Raw genomic sequence first — 19,291 nt, 5'->3', positions numbered from 1 at the left:
ATGCGCTTTGCACGAAATGTCACGATCGTTTGAGCGCTTTCCTGAGGTTTCTTTGTCGAAGGAATCAGTGGAACTGCCCTGTTGAAGGACATTGTGTTGTGAAGAACTCGAAGTCGGATGGACGCTGAACATGTAACATGCCCAAGCGAAAACTCTAACGTAAATATTCAGGTCGAACATTCGCTTGGAAAAGCAAATAGCAACTGCAGCTATTGTCCTCTTCTGTACGAAATCCTGCTATTGTACAGCTATACATGTAAACTTTTGATGAAGGAAAACTGCTAATCAATACTTGGAGTTGCTAGTCAATTGTAAAACTGTGTAGCAGTGACTGCTATGCAAAAAAATCAAAGTAAGTCGATCCCTGGTGTGTGTGTGTGTGACCGTGTTTGTGTGTGTGTGTTTGTGTGTGTGTGTGTGTGCGTGTGTACATGTTTCCGTGTGTTTCATGACTCACCACAGCGGGACACAAACTTGTTCTCCTTCCAGTTTCCACTAATACCACCTATTTGAAAAAACACAATGAGTAAAGCAAGTTGCGCATTCAAAACACACACCATTCGCACAGGTTAGATTTCCTTGAAAAAAAGACAAAGTAAATGGCATGGAAAGGCCAGTAAAGAAAATAACACCCAACACTACAAAGTATGGCCATAGCAGCAGCCAGGATGGTGTCTGCAGTCATTGCGTTCGGTTTACTTAGTATCAAGCTATGACTAACTCCAATGCAAAGGCTACCGTAGTCCATAGTGCATTGAATCAATTAAAGATGTGCAATTGCCCGCGATTTCAGCCAGGTTAAGTTTTTTTTCTTGGCACCTCGCAATTCTCCTTGCACACTGAAAAATCAGTGCGCAAGGAAGCGAGACTCGGACGGGAACGAGAAAACTCATCGTTAGCGCAAGAAATGTTACCTAAAACGATTCCCTCTCTCCCTTGCACTAGAGAAATATTTTATATATTTCAATGTTCACTTCATTAATACTTCCACCGCTCTGGTTTGACTAAAGCACGACAGAGGGGAGTCAGTCAAATTGATCTCGAGCAGCAGGGAAACGCAGTGCATACAACACTAGATAAACCAACCTTGCCATGATCTGATTTACTACGCTGGCGGCTACGCTTGCGATGCCGCCGCTCCTCCTCGCTGTCATCTTGCCTAACACCGCAAATACACAACAATAGAGAGGTTTCGCACAACGTAATTACGTTAGTAAAAAACGTAGTCGATCTACGGAAAGTCTGCATGCGGATCCGTGTTCCGCCATACGGAGTTTTCAAATCACGTGGCTGCCCTTGGCAACTCCGAACGCGGCAGTGCACTACCAGATCGACCTGGCGAGAGAGTCAGAAATGTGTACCCCAATCCACTTACGGAGCACCTACCTTATCAGAGCCCCCTATCTACGTACTCTCCGTAAGGTGCTCAACTTTACGTAGTGCGGAACCTCTCTAATAACAACAAGCAAACACTAGTGACCGCGCAAAATAACAAGAATAGAACCGTACTGAATTTCAACAAAATGCTACAGCTACGACGGCTGCAGCAGCAGCACCACCACTACTGCCACCACCACCACCGACAACAGCAAATAACAATGACGACGACAATTACTACTAACAAACAGATGTAAAGAGCACCAAGGCTTTTCAACGAAAAACTGCCCCAAAAAACTATTGATTGGCGTAACAATTGCTTACTGGCATGCTGTTAGTATGTATGTTCCGAGCTACGGGCGTTATGGGAAGTGCTTGGGTCCGACGTGCCCGGAGGGGAGTTTTACTGTACAGAGTTTGTCAGAGCCGTACATTGTTCATAATGATGAATTACATGTACCGTATTTCCCCGATCGAGTCGCATCTCCATTTTCAGGTCCATGTCATACTTTTTTCAATACATTCACTTCAGTTGTAAGTCATGCTCAATTGTAAGTCGCACTCCCTTTGTTGGCCCCTGAAGGTGAGTGTAAAAAGGTGCGACTTATATTCGGGGAATACAGTAGATGTACATGAACATGTGATGTGAGGGTGCTGTGAGGGTGACACTTCACTGACTACATTGCAGCTGTGAACAATACCTGGTGGCTACAGTAACTATCGCTTACCCAACAGAAGGGCGCCCTCGTTTTCTTTGTTTGACTTTGGAAGCCGCTGACTGTAAACAAAGAAAGATAGAAAACCAAAAAAGAGGTGTATAGTCACGTCCTTGCCAGCCATTTCACAACCATATAACAGGCAAAATATTGAGCATGTGTACAACAACATAGTATGCATCTGCTCCGCTCGACCTTTCTTTGTCTTTGTTGTTCACGCTCTCTTGTCTCTCTCTCTCTCTCTCTCTCTCTCTCTCTCTCTCTCTCTCTCTCTCTCTCTCTCTCTCTCTCTCTTGGTCTCTCTTTCTCTTGGTCTCTGTCTCTCTGTCTCTCTTGGTCTCTGTCTCTGTCTCTGTCTCTGTCTCTCTCTCTCTCTCTCTCTCTCTCTCTCTCTCTCTCTCGTCTCTCTCCCGTCTCCCTGTCGTCTCTCTCGCGTCTCTCTGTCGTATCTCTGCCGTCTCTCTGTCGTATCTCTGCCGTCTCTCTGTCGTCTCTCTGTCGTCTCTCTGTCGTCTCTCTGTCGTCTCTCTCTCTATCTATCTCTCTCTCTCTCTATCTCTCTCTCTCTCTCTCTCTCTCTCTCTCTCTCTCTCTCTCTCTGTGTCAGTGTGTCTGTCTGTCTGTCTGTCTGTCTGAGTCCCTCTCTATCTCCCTCTGAAAGAGGAAATGAGATACTAACCTGCATAACTGGCGCACCGAAGTTCTCTGGGTCTGTAAGAGGCAGGTGATCTAAAGTCTGCAGAAGAAAACAAAAGCAAAAATAACGTTGACCACAGAATGGTACTATGAAGCAACAGTGTAGCTGTCACCCAAAAACATTGAAACAAGAATACAGGCTCTGTTTGTCTGGCTGGCTGCTTTTCTGTCTAAATATAACTAGATACTGCCGAACCAAGCAAGAGGATCAAGGCTTGACCCTGATGGATACTAATAATAAATTACATTCAATCATTAACATATCTTCTTCAGAAAACAGTATTTGAGATGAGGGAGGGCACAGTTAAATTAATATATGGGGAGGCGTATGCGCCAAAGTGGTGCAATGATTTTACAAGGAGCAAAATTAGTGGGTGAAAAACAAAGGCGGCATCCTAAGAAATGTGACATCAACAGCTGCACAAAAGAGATGCAACATGTAGTTGCAAGGATGCTAAGCAGTGGCAAGGCAAATACAGCATACCAAAAAAAAGCAACAGCAAAAGCTGACAATAACTACCGTTCACACATCCATATCCACACACACCATTGACCATTTGACGCCCATCGCCGGAGGCAATGATAGCAATGCTACAGCAGAATCCATAGCAACGTGTGCTGGAATTGCACCATTCAACAGCTTGCAAGGCTGAAGAATTGACCGCCACTATTCAGCCTGGTCTACACCACACAGCTATGAAGTGGCTTTTTCTAGCCAGTGAATCCCTACTTTTTGGTCTTTTTCATTTTTTTCACGCACACACATCACACCACATACTCTGGCATGCACTGGCTGTTGGTAACCACCCAGGAGAATGAAAGAAAAGTCAGGAGGAGTCTGAGGAAGAGAAGAAAGATGCACACACGCACACACACACACACACACACACACACACACACACACACACACACACACACACAAACACACACACAAACACACACACTACTTGCACTTGTTGCTCACTGCCAAAACTGGTCACGTGGGTCTCCCCGGGAGAGGGGAGAGAGACTCAAAAGGAATTTTGGAAAGATGACTCAATTGGCTATTGAACCGCCTATAGGCCTAACGGCCGACACCCCCTGAAATCCCCAAAACTCTGGGTGGACTTGAAAATGATCCCACCTATGGGCTCACCACACCTCAGTAAGTGGGTGAGGACAAGGTGCAGAAAAGGGATTGACGGCATCAGGGTATCCGTCCTGGGATCCAACTGCAGTTACCCCTGCCCCCAGTGAAGGTAATACTTGCTACTAGTGTGGGTGGCTAAATCAGAGTGGATCTGATATAATCTTCACTAACACCATTGATTACACAAGAGTTAATCTAGCCAGAAGCAGTTCATGGTTAACAGGTATGTATGCTTCAAATAGAAAGTATATGAACCCTGGAACCAACAAAGGTGGCAGGTACAACATTACACCTTCAAGCAGCCGAGCCCGTTGGCAACAGACCCAACACAACCAGGCATAAGTGGACCCACCAACCGAACTAGCTGGCCACACACACACACACACACACACACACACACACACACACACACACACACACACACACACACACACACACACACACACACACACACATACACACACACAAACATACACACACACACTTGTACTTACACACACACACACACACACACACACACACACACACACACACACACACACACACACACACACACACACACACACACACACACACACACACACTCACATACACATACACACACACACACACACAAATCAGATGGCACAACAACAACGGCATAAGAACACAGCCAGAATGGGCAAGTACAAGAACGTGCCAAACATGGCGTGAGCAACAACGCGAGGGCTACAAGAAGCTCCTTCAGGCAGGCCAAAAATGGTCCATCTGCCTGTCTGTTTAAATGACTATGTCTGCCTGCCTCTCACCCCCCCCCCCCCATACATACATACGCTCACTCTCGCTCACACACACACAACATTTACATACATGCATTACATGAATCCATGCAGGTCAGCCTATCAACTAGTCAAGAAAACGAGCTACAGCAGTACTAGTAGTAGGCTTGATGTACTGGCACTATGTGATTCAGAAGTGTGAACACACATGGGAAGCACAGCATTTATAAACTAACCTCACTCTCATTAAAGTGCCTGTCTCCTTTCAAACACAGAGCTGATCTTCGGAGTGATTTGATATCGCCATCATCAAACACTAATATAATAGTACAAGGAATCAAATGCACGGGCACACATACATGCAAACATATACACACACACACACACACACACACACACACACACACACACACACACGCACGCACGCACGCACCCACACACACACACACACACACACACACACACACACACACACCACACACCACACACACCACACACACGATAACACACATATGAATACTCATAACGTGTCCTCACAAAAGAGATTGCCTACACTTCAGAATAACACAAGTCGATAATAGGCTATTCATACTACGTTACAATGCGGGTCACATTTTGGAATACGACGTACTGGCAGACGTCGTTTTCATACAGGTGCATTCACACAGGCACGTACATGCTGCTCGTACAGCTGTGTGTACAGCTTCTTGTGGACACAAACTGCTGGGAACGACAGAACGAAACTCGGTACAGGGGTCAGGATACGTCGTCTACGTTTTCGTATCAGGGGTACGATTTTCCCGCCACGTTCCATGTTGTCATGGCTATCCGGCCGAAAGCGTCACGTATGCCACGTTTTGGGCGTAGTGTGAATGACCCATAACAAACGTTCGCGCTTGCAAGACTAGTGTAGACTCAGTGGGGGTCAACAGGTTTCACAGGCGTGAAGCCCATGAGGGCCACAAGGGGCATTTTATATGCACCCCCACCCCCCCCCCCCCCCAATTCTTTCAATTCCGTGCAGTGTCTGAATGTTTAGGCTTGCCTAATGGCCTAGGGATCGCAGTTCAGTGCCTCTTGCTATGAAGCAAAAATTGAGTGCCAGCGTGCAGAGTCCACTAAGTCTTGCACTTGTCGCCAGCCATGGCTGTAGCTGTATACCTGCACAGTGTAATTTCAATTACCAAAACCTACTGCTACTGAAACATAAGAGCTGATTCAGGAGCACGTCGGCTATACACACCCTAAAAGGCGGACCAGCTACACCCCTATTCTACTACTGTATACGAATTTCCCTTTTTGTTTTGATACACAACACTCAGTATTCCAGAAGTTATGAACATTGATCCTGCACTCTAATCTTTGGCCTGGTTTTGGTTGATGCGCACAAGAAAGACATCTGTCCTAGGAAACAACATAGAACAACTGAAACTGGACTAGCCAATATAATTATAGCCTCCGCATGTAATAGGAGTCATATTATAGGACCTCTATAAACGTAGTCTACGAGCGTATGTAGGATATAAAGCTACCTCCCGCAATGCAAATCACAGGGGCAGGACACCATGAGGCTGCAGGTGAGTTTCTGAGAGCCTCAGCTACATTTATCTTTCAAAGCCAACATGTTTTTACTACATCTCGAAAGCTCTGTCGCAATGTTTTGTTGTCAAGCCAACATGTTGTTTTACAATCAAGTAGTATTCTTGGTCAGGCCTACACAGAACACAGCACGTTATTCTGGCACCTACCGACAGTATACATAGTGAAGTCATTGACTTTCGCCACAACGCCTTCAGAATACTGCCCATCGGGACATCGTACCTGGACGGAGCTGCCATTCTGAGAGCACACAACACACATAAATGTGCATGCACACACACACACACACACACACACACACACACACACACACACACACGCGTACACACACGTACACACACGTACACGCACACACACACACACACGTACACACACGTACACACACGTACACGCACACGCGCACACACACACACACACACACAAACGTGCACACACATAGATGCATGCAAACACACACACACATAGAGGCATGCAAACACACACACACACACACACACACACACCACACACACACCATGTACCACACACACCTCAGACCTCAGACATGCCCATCGCGGAAGCGATGATAGCGAACAGCTATGTTAGACATAGCAACTTGTGCTGGGATTACACCATTCAACAGCTTGCAAGGCTGATGAATTGACCGCCACTATGTTAAGCCTGGTATCCACCACACAGCTGTTTGAAGTGACTTTTTCTGGCCAGTGAATCCCTATTTTTCATTTTTCCATTGTTTTTCCTACACACACCACACCACATACTCCGGCATACACTGGCTGTTGGTAACCACCCAGGAGAATGAAAGAAAAGTCAGGAAGAGTCCGAGAAAGAGAAGAAAGGCGTGTGCGACCATAATCGTCGGGAATTGAACCCGCAACCTCTCACACACACACAAGCACACACGCACATACACGCACACACATGCACACACACGCACACACATGCACACACATGCACACACATGCACACACATGCACACACATGCACACACATGCACACACATGCACACACATGCACACGCATGCACACACATGCACACACATGCACACACAGATAATCAGTCACTGTAAGTTAGCCAGACTCACTGATATCAGACACAATCTGTGGTGGCTGAGAACTAATCAAAACGCACAAGAAATGATTCATACCTTGATGGGACTGGCGGTGGGAGACATTGAACGCACAGCATCGTGGGTAACTGTCACTGCACCCTTTCCATCTTGCAGAGTAACCTGTGTACAATAAACCCACCAAAAAATTATTCACTCGCAATTGTAGGGTATCAAGAAGAAATAACTCGAACCTGCAGTATCAGTTTGTATTTTCAGGCTGGAAAAAAGACGAAGATGAAAACGACCCACCTTCACTTTGAAATTAGGCTTGACATCCTTCACTTTCGCCTCACAGAAAGCACCGCGGTATTTGGCACTGACTTCAGTTCCAATCGCTATTGCAGTAGCTGGGTATCCTGAATCACCACCCTGAAAAATATACCAAAACGATGTTGGCAATTTCTGGGTCAACAACCAAAAATTAGCTGGTTACTTACCATGTTCCAGTTTCAGAAATGATCATTCGCCAAGTTGCAAGTGAAGGCTCGCTTTGAACTATGGAGACAATAGGGTACCAGTAACACGCTGACAGAGAGACCGCAAACAAGACAATTACTAGTCGTTCACAGATTGCAGCTTGCTATTCTTGAAGTATCACTATTGGTGAGCCTTGACAAAATCCAAACCAGAAACCATACCAGCAAAATGCTTGGAAAATGCTGCAAGAGTAGATCACATCACATTTTCAAAGAAAACTCTCAGAACCGCAGCCTCGTCGATCACAGGCAGCGTGCACGCGTGACGTGACACACGGAACAAGCGCCTACAATGACGGGTGCGTACATCACATGCATGCTCGGGTTTTTTTGTACGGCGGCGCGCGGGTACCGGGTACGAGTCCTGTGATGTGATGACGTCGACGCGTAGTGCACGTAGATCTACGTACAGTGTCGTGTAGTATATATAGTGCATGCATGCGCATGTGATCGCCGGCGCCGGTGCACCTTCAAAAATTATTAATTTTTTCGTTGGAAGAACACTCGTACTTCACAGTCCAGTCTACTGAAGTCTACTGAAGTCTGTGTCAGTATCAAGGAGTTGACAGACCAAAATAATCAGTTGCACTTGGAGTTGCCACTGTCTTGGATAACTAGTTACTTGCAGGTGAAAACATGGATCAAGTATCAGCGTATGCTGAGCCTGGAAAACAATTCGCCAAGGATTCTTTCCGGCTGGTAAAGAGATGCACAAAGCCTGATCGAAAAGGTACCGTTTCCACAATAATAATTGTTGTACAAGTCATGTATATGTACTAGAAATACGCGGTCCAGAGTAGTGGACTCTGAATCTCTTACACCATCCACTGAATCTGCATCATTTCCTGCACTAACTTGTAATATACTAGTGTACACCTAGTGTACATGTATATCGTATTGGACCCATAGTACCCAGTGAGAGGCGATTTACACGACAGCAGTGCATCCCGCCGGGAAGTGAAGCATGTGATCCCGAGAGCTTGCCGTGACACGGGAAAAAACGAAAGTCGATTCACACGGCAAGATGCACGTACAGTACCTGTACAGCTGTAGTACAATAACGGTCCACGGAATACCACGACATGCATTTCCACCCCCAGCCCCCTCATGGTAACGGGACTGTATCAGGATAGCTCGCGGGATACGTTTGTGCCAAAAATGAGTTCACATGACTGAATCTCCATGGTAGCATCACACACGGGATGGATCCTGCCGTCGTGTAAATCGCCTCTAAGCAGATGCTACGGGGCTCTGGTACTGTGCAAGGTGTAGTGAACTGGTGTGCAGTTGACTGGAGGTTTCAGAAAAGGCGATGGTGATGCTACGTCCCGATCCCCCTCTTTTTGAGAGTGTGAAGTACCAAACATGATAGTATAATGAGATGAGATACCGCCAGCTTGAATCAGTTATTCATCCTAAATATTGTTAAAAACGTTATGAGCTTTTGGCCTATCCGCTTCTCCAGCATTCCGACAGCTTCTTTGGGTAAAGTTACTTGATAAGTACCTTTTACGGCCGATAACGAGTATCGAGTCCGACCATAACGGGAAAGTGATGAGTTGGCATGGCCATTTCCGCCTTATGTTGAAGTATGTGTACAACAATGTGCTGCAGTACAGAGGTGACTGCTGGAACTCCGTTTAGTACTAGGCTCTGTTTTGGTCGCCCTTTTGCTGCACGCTCATGGCACGTTTCGTTACTTGGGTCCATGGCATCCTAATCTAATGGATGTCATCATACATGACCTCTGAGTCTCTAATGATTACTAGTACAGTGCGTATCGGTTATAGCGTGGTTGTGTAAAAGAATATACCGCCTACAAGAATGAACTCTCATGTTTTCATAATCATAACATGGGTTTCAAGTGCACTTTTATTCTTACAAGCAATTTTATCGCATAGTAGAATATATCGGTCCTAAGAATGGACTTTGTGTAGCGAAACATGCCAGATTAGTACAAAGTGTATCGCCTGTAGTAATAACATCTGTCCCATGCAGTTCTGATCTGACTCGCGTTGCGTCGTAGTGCTGCAGGTTCAACTGTTGTGGTCATGTAACTCATGTTGGATAGCCACATGGTAAGCCTATGGGACTATGACCAGCCGCATGCACAGTAGCACTACGTTGCACGTACGATGATCTTCCTGCCCCTGCGCACGTACATATGATATGTCACACTTGATGTATCGTGTGTAAGAAATATCGGAAATAAGAATAGAAAGTCGTTTTTCAAACACCCACGCTATAACCGATACCTACTGTACTCCCGAGACTCCTGAGATGAGAAAACTAGGTACTGTGCACTGGGCACCGTCGTGTGTCATTTAGGAAACATGTTACTGGCCGTATGCATGAAAACCAGAGTGTTCACCTTCGTTATGGGTGTCCGCCTGTCGTTCCAAAATTCCTTGATTGCACAATACCGGTAACTGATGCAGGTGACTGGTGCATAAGTGCCACAGGCCGTACAACTGAACTGCAGTTGGCGATGTTTGAATCTCGCATGCACACTCTGCTTCGCTATTATGATGCAACCCAGGAAACTTTGCCATTACAGCTGACCCAGCTGCACACTCTTGTTTTCAAGTATCCATCGATAATTGTTGAGTTGAAGAGACTTGAAGAAAACGTGTTTGCTGTGCACGCTCCCTGACAGCGTGACCTCACATATGAGTTACTTGAAAGTCAGTTGGTTCTATGTACTCTGAAAGCCAGTCATGGGTCAGTCAAGTCAAGACACGTCCACAGAAAGACGTTTGTTTTCTACATAGTACCAATATACAGCTGTATAAGCTCCTATCACTATGTCGCAGGTTGGAGGGAAACCATAGGAACAGTTTCCTCTGTTCCATTGTTTATGGAGATGGCATCACAGATATCATAAATGGTCTTGTGTAGCTTTTTCGAGGGTAGATCTACACTGTATATGCTGTGGATGGCAGCGATGCTTCCTGGAGTGGTACATGCTTGATGTACTTGATTGTAACTGTGTTGCAAATACGTACTCTATGTGCTGCTTGCAACTGCCTAGTCAATCTTGCTGTGCTGCATAATCCATCTTATCAACTAGGCTATGCAATGAGAGGGAAGGGGAGCACTCTGTGTCCTGAATCGTTATACTTCAGTATAAACTACGAAGTACCCTGGATATGTATATAATAAATGTAGAGCCGAAGGATTTATTGCAATTACATACCAGTATAAAAACCGAGGTCCCCCGAGGTTTTTATAACTGGTATGTAATTGCAATAAATCCTGAGGCTACTACATTTATTATACATATGTTGACCTTCACTTTCCCTAAAAAGGAGTATTTTATAAACAGTATTTATTGGCCTTAGTGGTATTTTATAAACAGTATTTATTGGCCCAAAAGCCAATAAATACTGTTTATGAAATACCACTAGGCCAATAAATACTGTTTATAAAATACTCCTTTTTAGGGAAAAGTGCAGTGCTGCATGGAAAAGTACAGTGGTATTTATTGAGTCAAGCAAATTTATTCGAATTTGATACCGTTGATGGTGTGGTCACTAATGAGTGTGGGTATTTATCAAAGGTCAATATATACATGTATACTATGGGACGGAACGGTTCTGTCCGCAGACTGAGTACTATGAGATATGAAATGATAGTTTTTCTTTTTTTCTTTTTTCATGATGTCACTATACAGAGTTCCAGAAGATTGCGATTGCCACAGCTGTTGGCTTTGCAATCATGGGCTTTATTGGCTTTTTCGTCAAACTGATCCATATTCCGATCAACAACATCATTGTGTAAGCTAAATTTCACTCCAAAACTGTGTCTACTTTCAGTCGTAATTTTCGTTCTGTTCAGGGCTGATATCCGCTACGGTACCTTGAGTGCCAAGCCAGGAATACCTATGGTGATTTGCTCGTGCGAGGGGTATTTTTGGCACGAGTGCCTTCCTTGGCTTATGCCGAAGCCATTCTGGTGCGGAGAGTCTTTTTTGAGGGGAGGGGGTGCCATAGTATTCCGTGAGTGAGGTCGAGAGCAGTGTGTAGTAGGTAGATCACGTCTAAAGTACCATGACCAAATCTTTCGAGCGCCCAATCTCCACAACTATGTGCAAGTAGTCTTGGTCAGCGAAATCTCAGCGGAGCACTTTGATTGAGCATCAAGGAGACAAAGATCAATTGATATTCATTGTGGCCTAGAAGATACCGTAAAGTTGTGTATAAAAGCCGCGACTTGTATGACTTTTTTGGGCAAATTTTGCAGGCTTCTATACAAGACAGGTATTTCTATGCATGTCAACACTAAAACCAGGCTTACGTGCAGACAGTGTATCTTGAAAATCAGGCTTCTATTCAAGACAGGCTTCTATATGAGACAGGTTTTAATACAAGACACTACGGTATATGCATTCAAGACTAGCTCCTGAAAGCATGTCCGTGCTGTGAATATATATTTTTTGACTATTCACCTTTTCCAATGTCATCTTCCTCTTTTTTTTAAAGTTCTTCAGTGTATTGGCATCCTATCCCTGTTGTGCTCTTTTGTTTATGCAGTGGCTCGTAAGGAAGTGATGGAATATGTTTGGATTCGACATTCACGTGATTTCATCTCTTGCACATCGCCCATGAAAATTGGCTTCTTTCATTGTCACATGTCGTGAATTTAGTCAGCGCCACAGTCCTGGCATTGGGTATGGTTGTAGTTATTCCTTTTAGTACTGTCTAGTTCATGGATTCCTTTTATTTGGTGACTAGATGTGCCGGGGATATTATTCTGCGAATGTCCTTCAATTATTTAGCGTGAGATAACGCAAGAGTCTATGAACTCTTGACAGCACTCATAATGGTTCAGTGTTATGTCCATTAGAGTTTCCACATTTGTGTATGGATTCTACCTTCTGATTGATGTATTCCCATTTCTGCCCCATCTTTGACCTTAGGATACTTCTGAAAGCAATCTTTTACTTCGAATGTTCGTACGATTTATTCCCTGCGCTGAATGACAGCCTTCACTTGAAGAAACATGTATCCTCATCTCTGATGCTACTTGCAGTAGTGAATACAGTACTGTCGGGTGCTGAAGAACGGAGTGCCGAAGAACGAACACCCTAGGAGTTCACCAAGCACAGCATACCAATGTGTAAATGGTGACTCAATTGTGCATAACTACTAGACTGTAGTACAATGCAAAAAAGAACGGCCTACTGTAGGCTAGGGGTAGGAGGCCGACCACCTCTCCCCCCCCCCCCCCCCCCCCCAGTTCTTCAGCACCCGACAGTACATCAGGCGCGTAGCACCGCCGTTGGCGGTATAGTAGTCCGGCCAGGGGGGTTTGAAATTAGGGTGCAAAATCCTGCATTCTGGGCACTTTTGGCATTGTTTTACTATGGTGGTCGTGGTCGGGCGAAAAAGTGGTCCGGTCAAAGCCGGAGCGGCTGCTACGCCCCTGTACATGCACTGTAGTCACAGAGTAACTATTCCGATCAACATACCCTGGACCCTAAAACCCAGCAAGTTCTCTTCTCCCACCTCAAAGGCGGAGGCTGGTAGGGTGTGTGTTTACAAGGTGCTGCCATCCCTTTGAGCCTGAGCTAAAGGAAGAAGTGCTGTGCTTAGCATCCCATATCATCATATGCAAGACTCCTTAATATCAAGATATCTTGGTTATGTGTTCTTGATGATATGTGTTATGTCCCCTTGCGGACTAACATACCATTACCGGTACATTCATGCGTTCTCACTGACACACACAAACACTAGCATTTGGAAGACATTACTCTTGGTCAGGTAAAGCAACAACAACAACAATATAATGATTGCGTGTCTTGATAGAGAGTCAAAAGAGGCAAGTTGTATACTAGTACCAAGAGGGGGCTATGTACTCTTGCTAGTACGTGCAACCAATAGTAGCTGGCATAAGATTATGGAGCAGTACAAGTACATGTAGTCTGTATTAGATTTATCACGACAAACAGTCCGTATTTCTAACATCAAGAGTTCATGAACTCTTATTGATCTTGCTAACAAAAGTAACAGTCACGATGACATCATTATCTTTGTACATTTGAATTATTTCAAAATATTAATTTTGTGCAGAGTCAAAAAAGAAGAAGCCGTGCATGCATATGCTATACCATGCTACGCTGTTGTCAAAGATTTCAAGAACGAGAATCCACTTTCCATGTGTAGAGCAATAATCAGTCTCAGTGAATGGATCATCTACGACAACGAGTAAATAAGCACCGAGTCTGTACTTGCGTGAGTCTTCGTACAACAGTGAAATTTCGGAGTGAGATACTATACTCTTGCTGCCAATCATTATTTTTATAGATCCATACAGTTATTTGTAACAAGATTACCTGAGCTGCAAGTGGATACCAGTGGATAAAAACTGCGACACGGTTGTGTTCTCGGTACATATTACATGTATCGAGATTGTATCCAGTTTGAATCTTTCTCCAGTGGCCAGATGACATGGCTGCTTTCTTTAATAACAACTGCCAGTGGCAAGGCTGTGGTAAGAAATGCGGAACTCTATTGGAGCTAATAAATCATGTAGAGTCAACACACATCGATTCGGATCAAGCAGCACTTGAGAGACGGGAGCAGATGGCAGCCAGCTCTTCAAATTCCCAGAGCACTTGCACTGCTTTGTCATACATCCACCGCTTCTTCTCTGATGCTGCTATGGATGGGCGCAAACACAATGCTCTGTTGGCGGATGTAGGACTGGTTCCCCCTACCACTGCCTCTACTCCTGCTACTGTAGCTGCAGTTACTTCTACTGCTACTGTTGCTGCTGCTAACACTGCTCCGGCACCATCACCGAAACGAGTAAAAAAATCTGCTCCACGCCGATCATCATCGGTTACTGCGGCTGCCGTTACCAGTCAACTATCCAAAGATGGTGACCGTGAAGCAAAAGGCGGAAAGGGGAGTGCTGCTGGTGTTTCTTCTGGCGCTACAGCACCTGTCAGTGGTGGCGGAGGAGGAGGACTGGGCGAGGCAGATAATGTTGATAGTGACGATTCATGGACTTACCAGGACTCGGTCACAAGCGATGAGATTATGAAGTTGATGAACACTGACGATGATCCGGACAAGCCATTCATATGCCCAGTGCAAGGCTGTGGAAAGCGCTATAAAAATGTTAACGGAATAAAGTATCATGCCCGCAATGGCCATAAGTCTGAAAAGAAGATCCGAAAGACGCACAAATGCAAGTGTGGCAAGAGCTACAAGAGTTCATCATCACTTCGGGCGCATCAGAACACCCATAATCATGACAATGAAGCCAAGACACCCGCATTGGACTCCACCATGTTGACACCAACGACTACCTCACTGGCCAGTTCGTTAGATTCGCTAGCAGCACAAGCATCGTCGGCACCAAAGCCCAAGGCACAAACTACCCGTGCTCCCGTAACAGCCACACAACCCTCCACGAAACTAAGTCAGACTGCAACTCCCAAGCAGTCAAATCTATCCGTGCCAGCACTGAAGACTTCCAGTGCGTCGTCATCCACCACAGGTACTTAGCTTGTGAGGTTCACGGTATCTTTCTCTCTCTCCCCCCCCCCCCCCTTGACTCTGCCATGGCGACGTCAGTCTGCTGTTGGAGTGCTTACACAGATCAATCTGAATCCATCCAGTTCCAGTCTTTGTTATACAATGTGCTCTAACTCACCCCAGTGTGCATGCACATACATGTGAACAATGGGCGCGGTTGTTTCCTGGCGTTAGCCGGAGCAAAGAGTATCAATCCTGGGAGCTATTAGATGGTGCTGGTCATGATTTTCTGTTCTCTTGGCTTTCACTTTTTTTACCTCCTACTCACAAGCCTGACAGTCATCCGTGTTGGATGTTGCATGTTCTTATAATCAACTGCCGGGCTTTCTTCATGAGGCAGGGTGTCGTCTTGGTAAAACAGTTGACCTCCATGTGGTCTGCTTCATGGAATGTTTCTACGCGTACTTCAAACCACACATTCCATAAATTTCCAAGTACTCTAATTTCGGAAATTTTCGGTGCTCAATATTTTCGGTCTGAGAGCAAAAGGCTAGGTTAGGTGAACAACAATTTTCGGTACAGAGAAGCAGTTCCCTATTGGATTATGTGTGTTAGCGTTTGTTCGGTGTATTGAAATTTTAGGTATGAAACAGATGCACCGAAAGTACCGAAAATAAAAGTACACCGAAAATTTGTGAAATTACAGTATTAGTTCTCACAACTGTGTGGTGAGAATCGTGCCGGTGGAACGAGAATATTCAGAGCTATACTACATGTAGAGTAGAACCCGGTTTAGGGATCCACCTAACTCTGCGCGGACATAGCTGGACTCAGTTGTGCAGGGATGGGCAAAAAGGTGTGCAAAACGACTTTTTGTGAGTAGATGGACCCTGGAAAAATAGTTTGGAGCGAAAAAAAATTACGGCTTCCTCGGAAACCGACGGGGGACCCCCCTTGGGCCGGAAATTAAATCCCGGTATGAGGATTACCCGCACAATGTACATGCCAAGTGCCCCCCCCCCCCCCCCCCGGGCTCCAATCCCTAATCCGGTGTGACCCTTTTAACCTGGGTTCTACTCTACATTTGTAGCTGTAGGGTGTGACACCTAACAGGACTGATTCCCGTGATCCACGTGATTCCGTCAGACATGTTATTATTATTATTATTATTATTATTAAATTTTGAATAGGGCAGTTGTATTCATATTCTATTTTATTTTATACTTTGGATGAAGTTTTCCATGAGTCCTATCGGTGTATTGTTGCTAACGGCTTTTGTTGACGTCACTTCTGTCATTTCATTGTATCGTATTACTCTTCAGACATCAATCCTGAATGGCATAAGCGAAAGTGGCACCCCCGCCACCTACGCGGACATGCTTTTAATAATAATTATAGGTGCGTGAAAATCTAAGTGTATTATCAAGTATGGACTCATCTCTGACTCTGATCTGAGAGATGTGTTGCCGGTTGGATATTTATGACGTCATAGGCAATAACTATTTTAAAATAATTATCGAAGCTTGAAGCTCCGATATGCGCAATGACTATGACGTTTCATCAAGAGTGCATAATTATGGACTCTTGGTATCATGTGTATGTATGTCTTTCTTTCCCTTGCCGCCTTGGCTTCAGAGTTCAGTTCATTGCGGTACTTGATGAGCAGCTCTGTGACTATTAGTATTATAGAATATTATTTTTGGGTGAGGACTAGAATCAGAAGTAAATTACAATGTACAGTAGTTGGAAAACTGGATAGTGAAGCCGCAGCCCTAGAATTAACAGGACTGCACGAGCTTGCTACTAATACTATTGTATCTTTGAATCGGCAGTACCCGGTGCCCATCTAGTAGACGTCTACCTGCATAAGCAGCTAATAATAAAATTTTGTCAGAGCGCAGTTCGCTGTGCATGTAAAGTTGTCCATGTTGTTCGCGAAAGGAAATACAGTACAGTGTGTTGTAGTCTGCCATCAGGAGTAGAATTGTCTCGTTGGCCGCTCCGTAGCGCCACGGCGAGCTTCCTTGATATGCCTAGATTACATGCCGCTGCAAATGATGTGAAACAGAACTCACATAAGACAAAACATGGATCGCGTCAAGAAAGTTTTCAGTGGACTCCGCAACCTTTCGGTAGCTGAGGGTGAAGAGAGGCGAGCTGCGGAGAATAAACGAGATTCTGATATTTCTTCGCCTGACTCTGAAGAAAGTGACGGTACTGGAAGCGGCAAAGCCAGTGGGGAAATGCAAGCAGCTGGCTTCGCAACAGCAGCAGTGGCTAGTGCCAGTAAGTCGAAAAGTGAGTCAAACAGCAAAGCAAGCCCATCTAGTTCCGGTATCGGAGAAACTGGTGGAGCTAAGCGTCCAACTCAGCCTACTGCACAAGCAACTGGTACACGAAAACACTCCAAGGCACATGTGTCCACCAATGACAAAGCTGTGGCGAGCAAGCAGCAACAGAGCAGTGCCACTACCACTCCTTGTAGTCGTCGTCTATTGCGGGAGTTTCAGGATGTCGTAAGGAATGGTGAGATAGAGTGCTCACTCATCGATGACAATCTCCACGAATGGGAAGTGCAATTAACACGAATTGATCCCGACAGTCAGCTTCATAAAGACATGAAATCCACCGGCATCCCAGCAATTACACTAAATATACTATTTCCTCAAAAGTACCCATTCAGTCCGCCGTTTATGCGCGTTGTAAAGCCGTGTATTATAGGTGGCTATGTCATGGAGGGTGGCGCAATTTGCATGGAGCTGCTTACGGCCGAAGGCTGGAGCGCAGCATACACCGCTGAATCCATAGTGAGACAATTTGCTGCGTCCCTGGTTGCGGGCAAGGCGCGGCTGTGCCAACAAAGTAAGTCTCGGCTTGCCTACACTCAAGCTAACGCTGAGCAGTCATTCAAGCATGTGGTAAAGGTTCATCAGGCCCGAGGCTGGTTCACTCCACCCAAAGAAAAGGGTTGACTTGCTTCTCCTTGTCTTGCTTCTTTGATAAAACTTTGCAGACACGGAATTACAGTACCGTCCTATCCCAGGTGTGCACAATCTAGACGTATTAAATACCTTCCGTGTTGACACACTGGTCACCCGTTTATGACACAAAGCTTTGAACTCAGCCTTGACTACTATTACTGAAGTACCTTTTTTTTAAAGTATGCATAATTATTATATGCCTGTGTATATGTATGAGTGTAACGGCGTGTGTAGTGTGTCTGTGTGTACCACAGTGTCTGTCTGTCTGTCGGTCGGTGTGTGTGTGTGTGCTGATTGCTATGTTGCTATGTCTAACATAGCTGTTCGCTATCATCGCTTCCGCAATGGGCATGTCTGAGTCTGAGTCTTGAGTGTGTGTGTGTGTTTGTGTATGCTGATTAAAAATAATGATGTGCCAGCTGAAGTTTGTTTAGTACATTATGTACGAATGTGATGACTTTGTTGCAGCCGTGCAACTTCGATTTCAGTACAATGTTACTCAATTGCAGTGGCAGTCCAGTGCGATTCCACTTTTTGAAGCCCTTGGCTCTGGTTGTCTTCCCCTGTGGCGGCTTGTCGTGTAGGACTGTATGTGCATGTGTACTACACTACTACACCCTGGCACTTGATTGGTCACACATACACAGATTATCATTTCACCATTGCCTATGTCCGTGTTTTGCTATATAATAATAATAATAACTTTATTTAAGATGACCAAAAAAATATGATAGCTGCTTCATTGTACTACACGCTGTGGAGATGCTCTTCTAGTATTGTTGTACTTCTGTTGCTCCACACATGAGTATTTGTCACACCAGTAGGAAATGAGTATATCGAGCAGAACTGGAAGAGATTTCTTTGTTTTTAAAACCTGAGGTGTGGATCACACCACTTCGTGAAAACTACGCTCATGATTCATGCGAGCTGCACCCTTTGCTACCTTGGGGCGGAATCACG

The 19,291-nt window shown here is 45.1% G+C and overlaps 3 protein-coding genes across 4 annotated transcripts in view; 2 read left to right on the top strand and 1 right to left on the bottom strand.

The window, feature by feature from the left end:
- Positions 1-8,050, bottom strand: part of LOC135815179 (mucin-5AC-like) — a 33,258-nt gene extending 25,208 nt beyond the window's left edge. Inside the window, exons 1-9 of one of the 2 annotated variants that reach the window (XM_065328439.1) lie at positions 7,825-8,050; positions 7,637-7,756; positions 7,424-7,507; positions 6,425-6,515; positions 4,913-4,992; positions 2,773-2,829; positions 2,106-2,155; positions 1,087-1,159; positions 458-505 (exon numbers count right to left, since the gene is read on the bottom strand). In XM_065328439.1, the coding sequence (XP_065184511.1) occupies positions 458-505; positions 1,087-1,159; positions 2,106-2,155; positions 2,773-2,829; positions 4,913-4,992; positions 6,425-6,515; positions 7,424-7,507; positions 7,637-7,756; positions 7,825-7,827 (606 nt within the window). In that variant the 5' untranslated portion in view covers positions 7,828-8,050. The remainder of the gene's footprint in view (positions 1-457; positions 506-1,086; positions 1,160-2,105; positions 2,156-2,772; positions 2,830-4,912; positions 4,993-6,424; positions 6,516-7,423; positions 7,508-7,636; positions 7,757-7,824) is intronic. The other variant, XM_065328437.1, reaches the window with a different exon arrangement.
- Positions 8,051-13,980: 5,930 nt separating this feature from the next.
- On the top strand, positions 13,981-15,745 carry LOC135815175 (juxtaposed with another zinc finger protein 1-like). The gene has a single exon (XM_065328434.1). It carries the CDS (start codon positions 14,316-14,318, stop codon positions 15,378-15,380), a length of 1,065 nt encoding a protein of 354 aa, XP_065184506.1. The 5' UTR covers positions 13,981-14,315; the 3' UTR covers positions 15,381-15,745.
- Positions 15,746-17,032: 1,287 nt separating this feature from the next.
- On the top strand, positions 17,033-19,250 carry LOC135815174 (ubiquitin-conjugating enzyme E2Q-like protein 1). The gene has a single exon (XM_065328433.1). It carries the CDS (start codon positions 17,438-17,440, stop codon positions 18,320-18,322), a length of 885 nt encoding a protein of 294 aa, XP_065184505.1. The 5' UTR covers positions 17,033-17,437; the 3' UTR covers positions 18,323-19,250.
- The last annotated feature ends 41 nt before the right edge of the window (positions 19,251-19,291 follow it).

Source organism: Sycon ciliatum, chromosome 4, assembly GCF_964019385.1.
Source record: "Sycon ciliatum chromosome 4, ocSycCili1.1, whole genome shotgun sequence".
Taxonomy (NCBI): Eukaryota; Metazoa; Porifera; class Calcarea; order Leucosolenida; family Sycettidae; genus Sycon; species Sycon ciliatum.
Note: the sequence above shows the minus strand (reverse complement) of the source record. Positions and strands in the feature narration are given on the sequence as shown.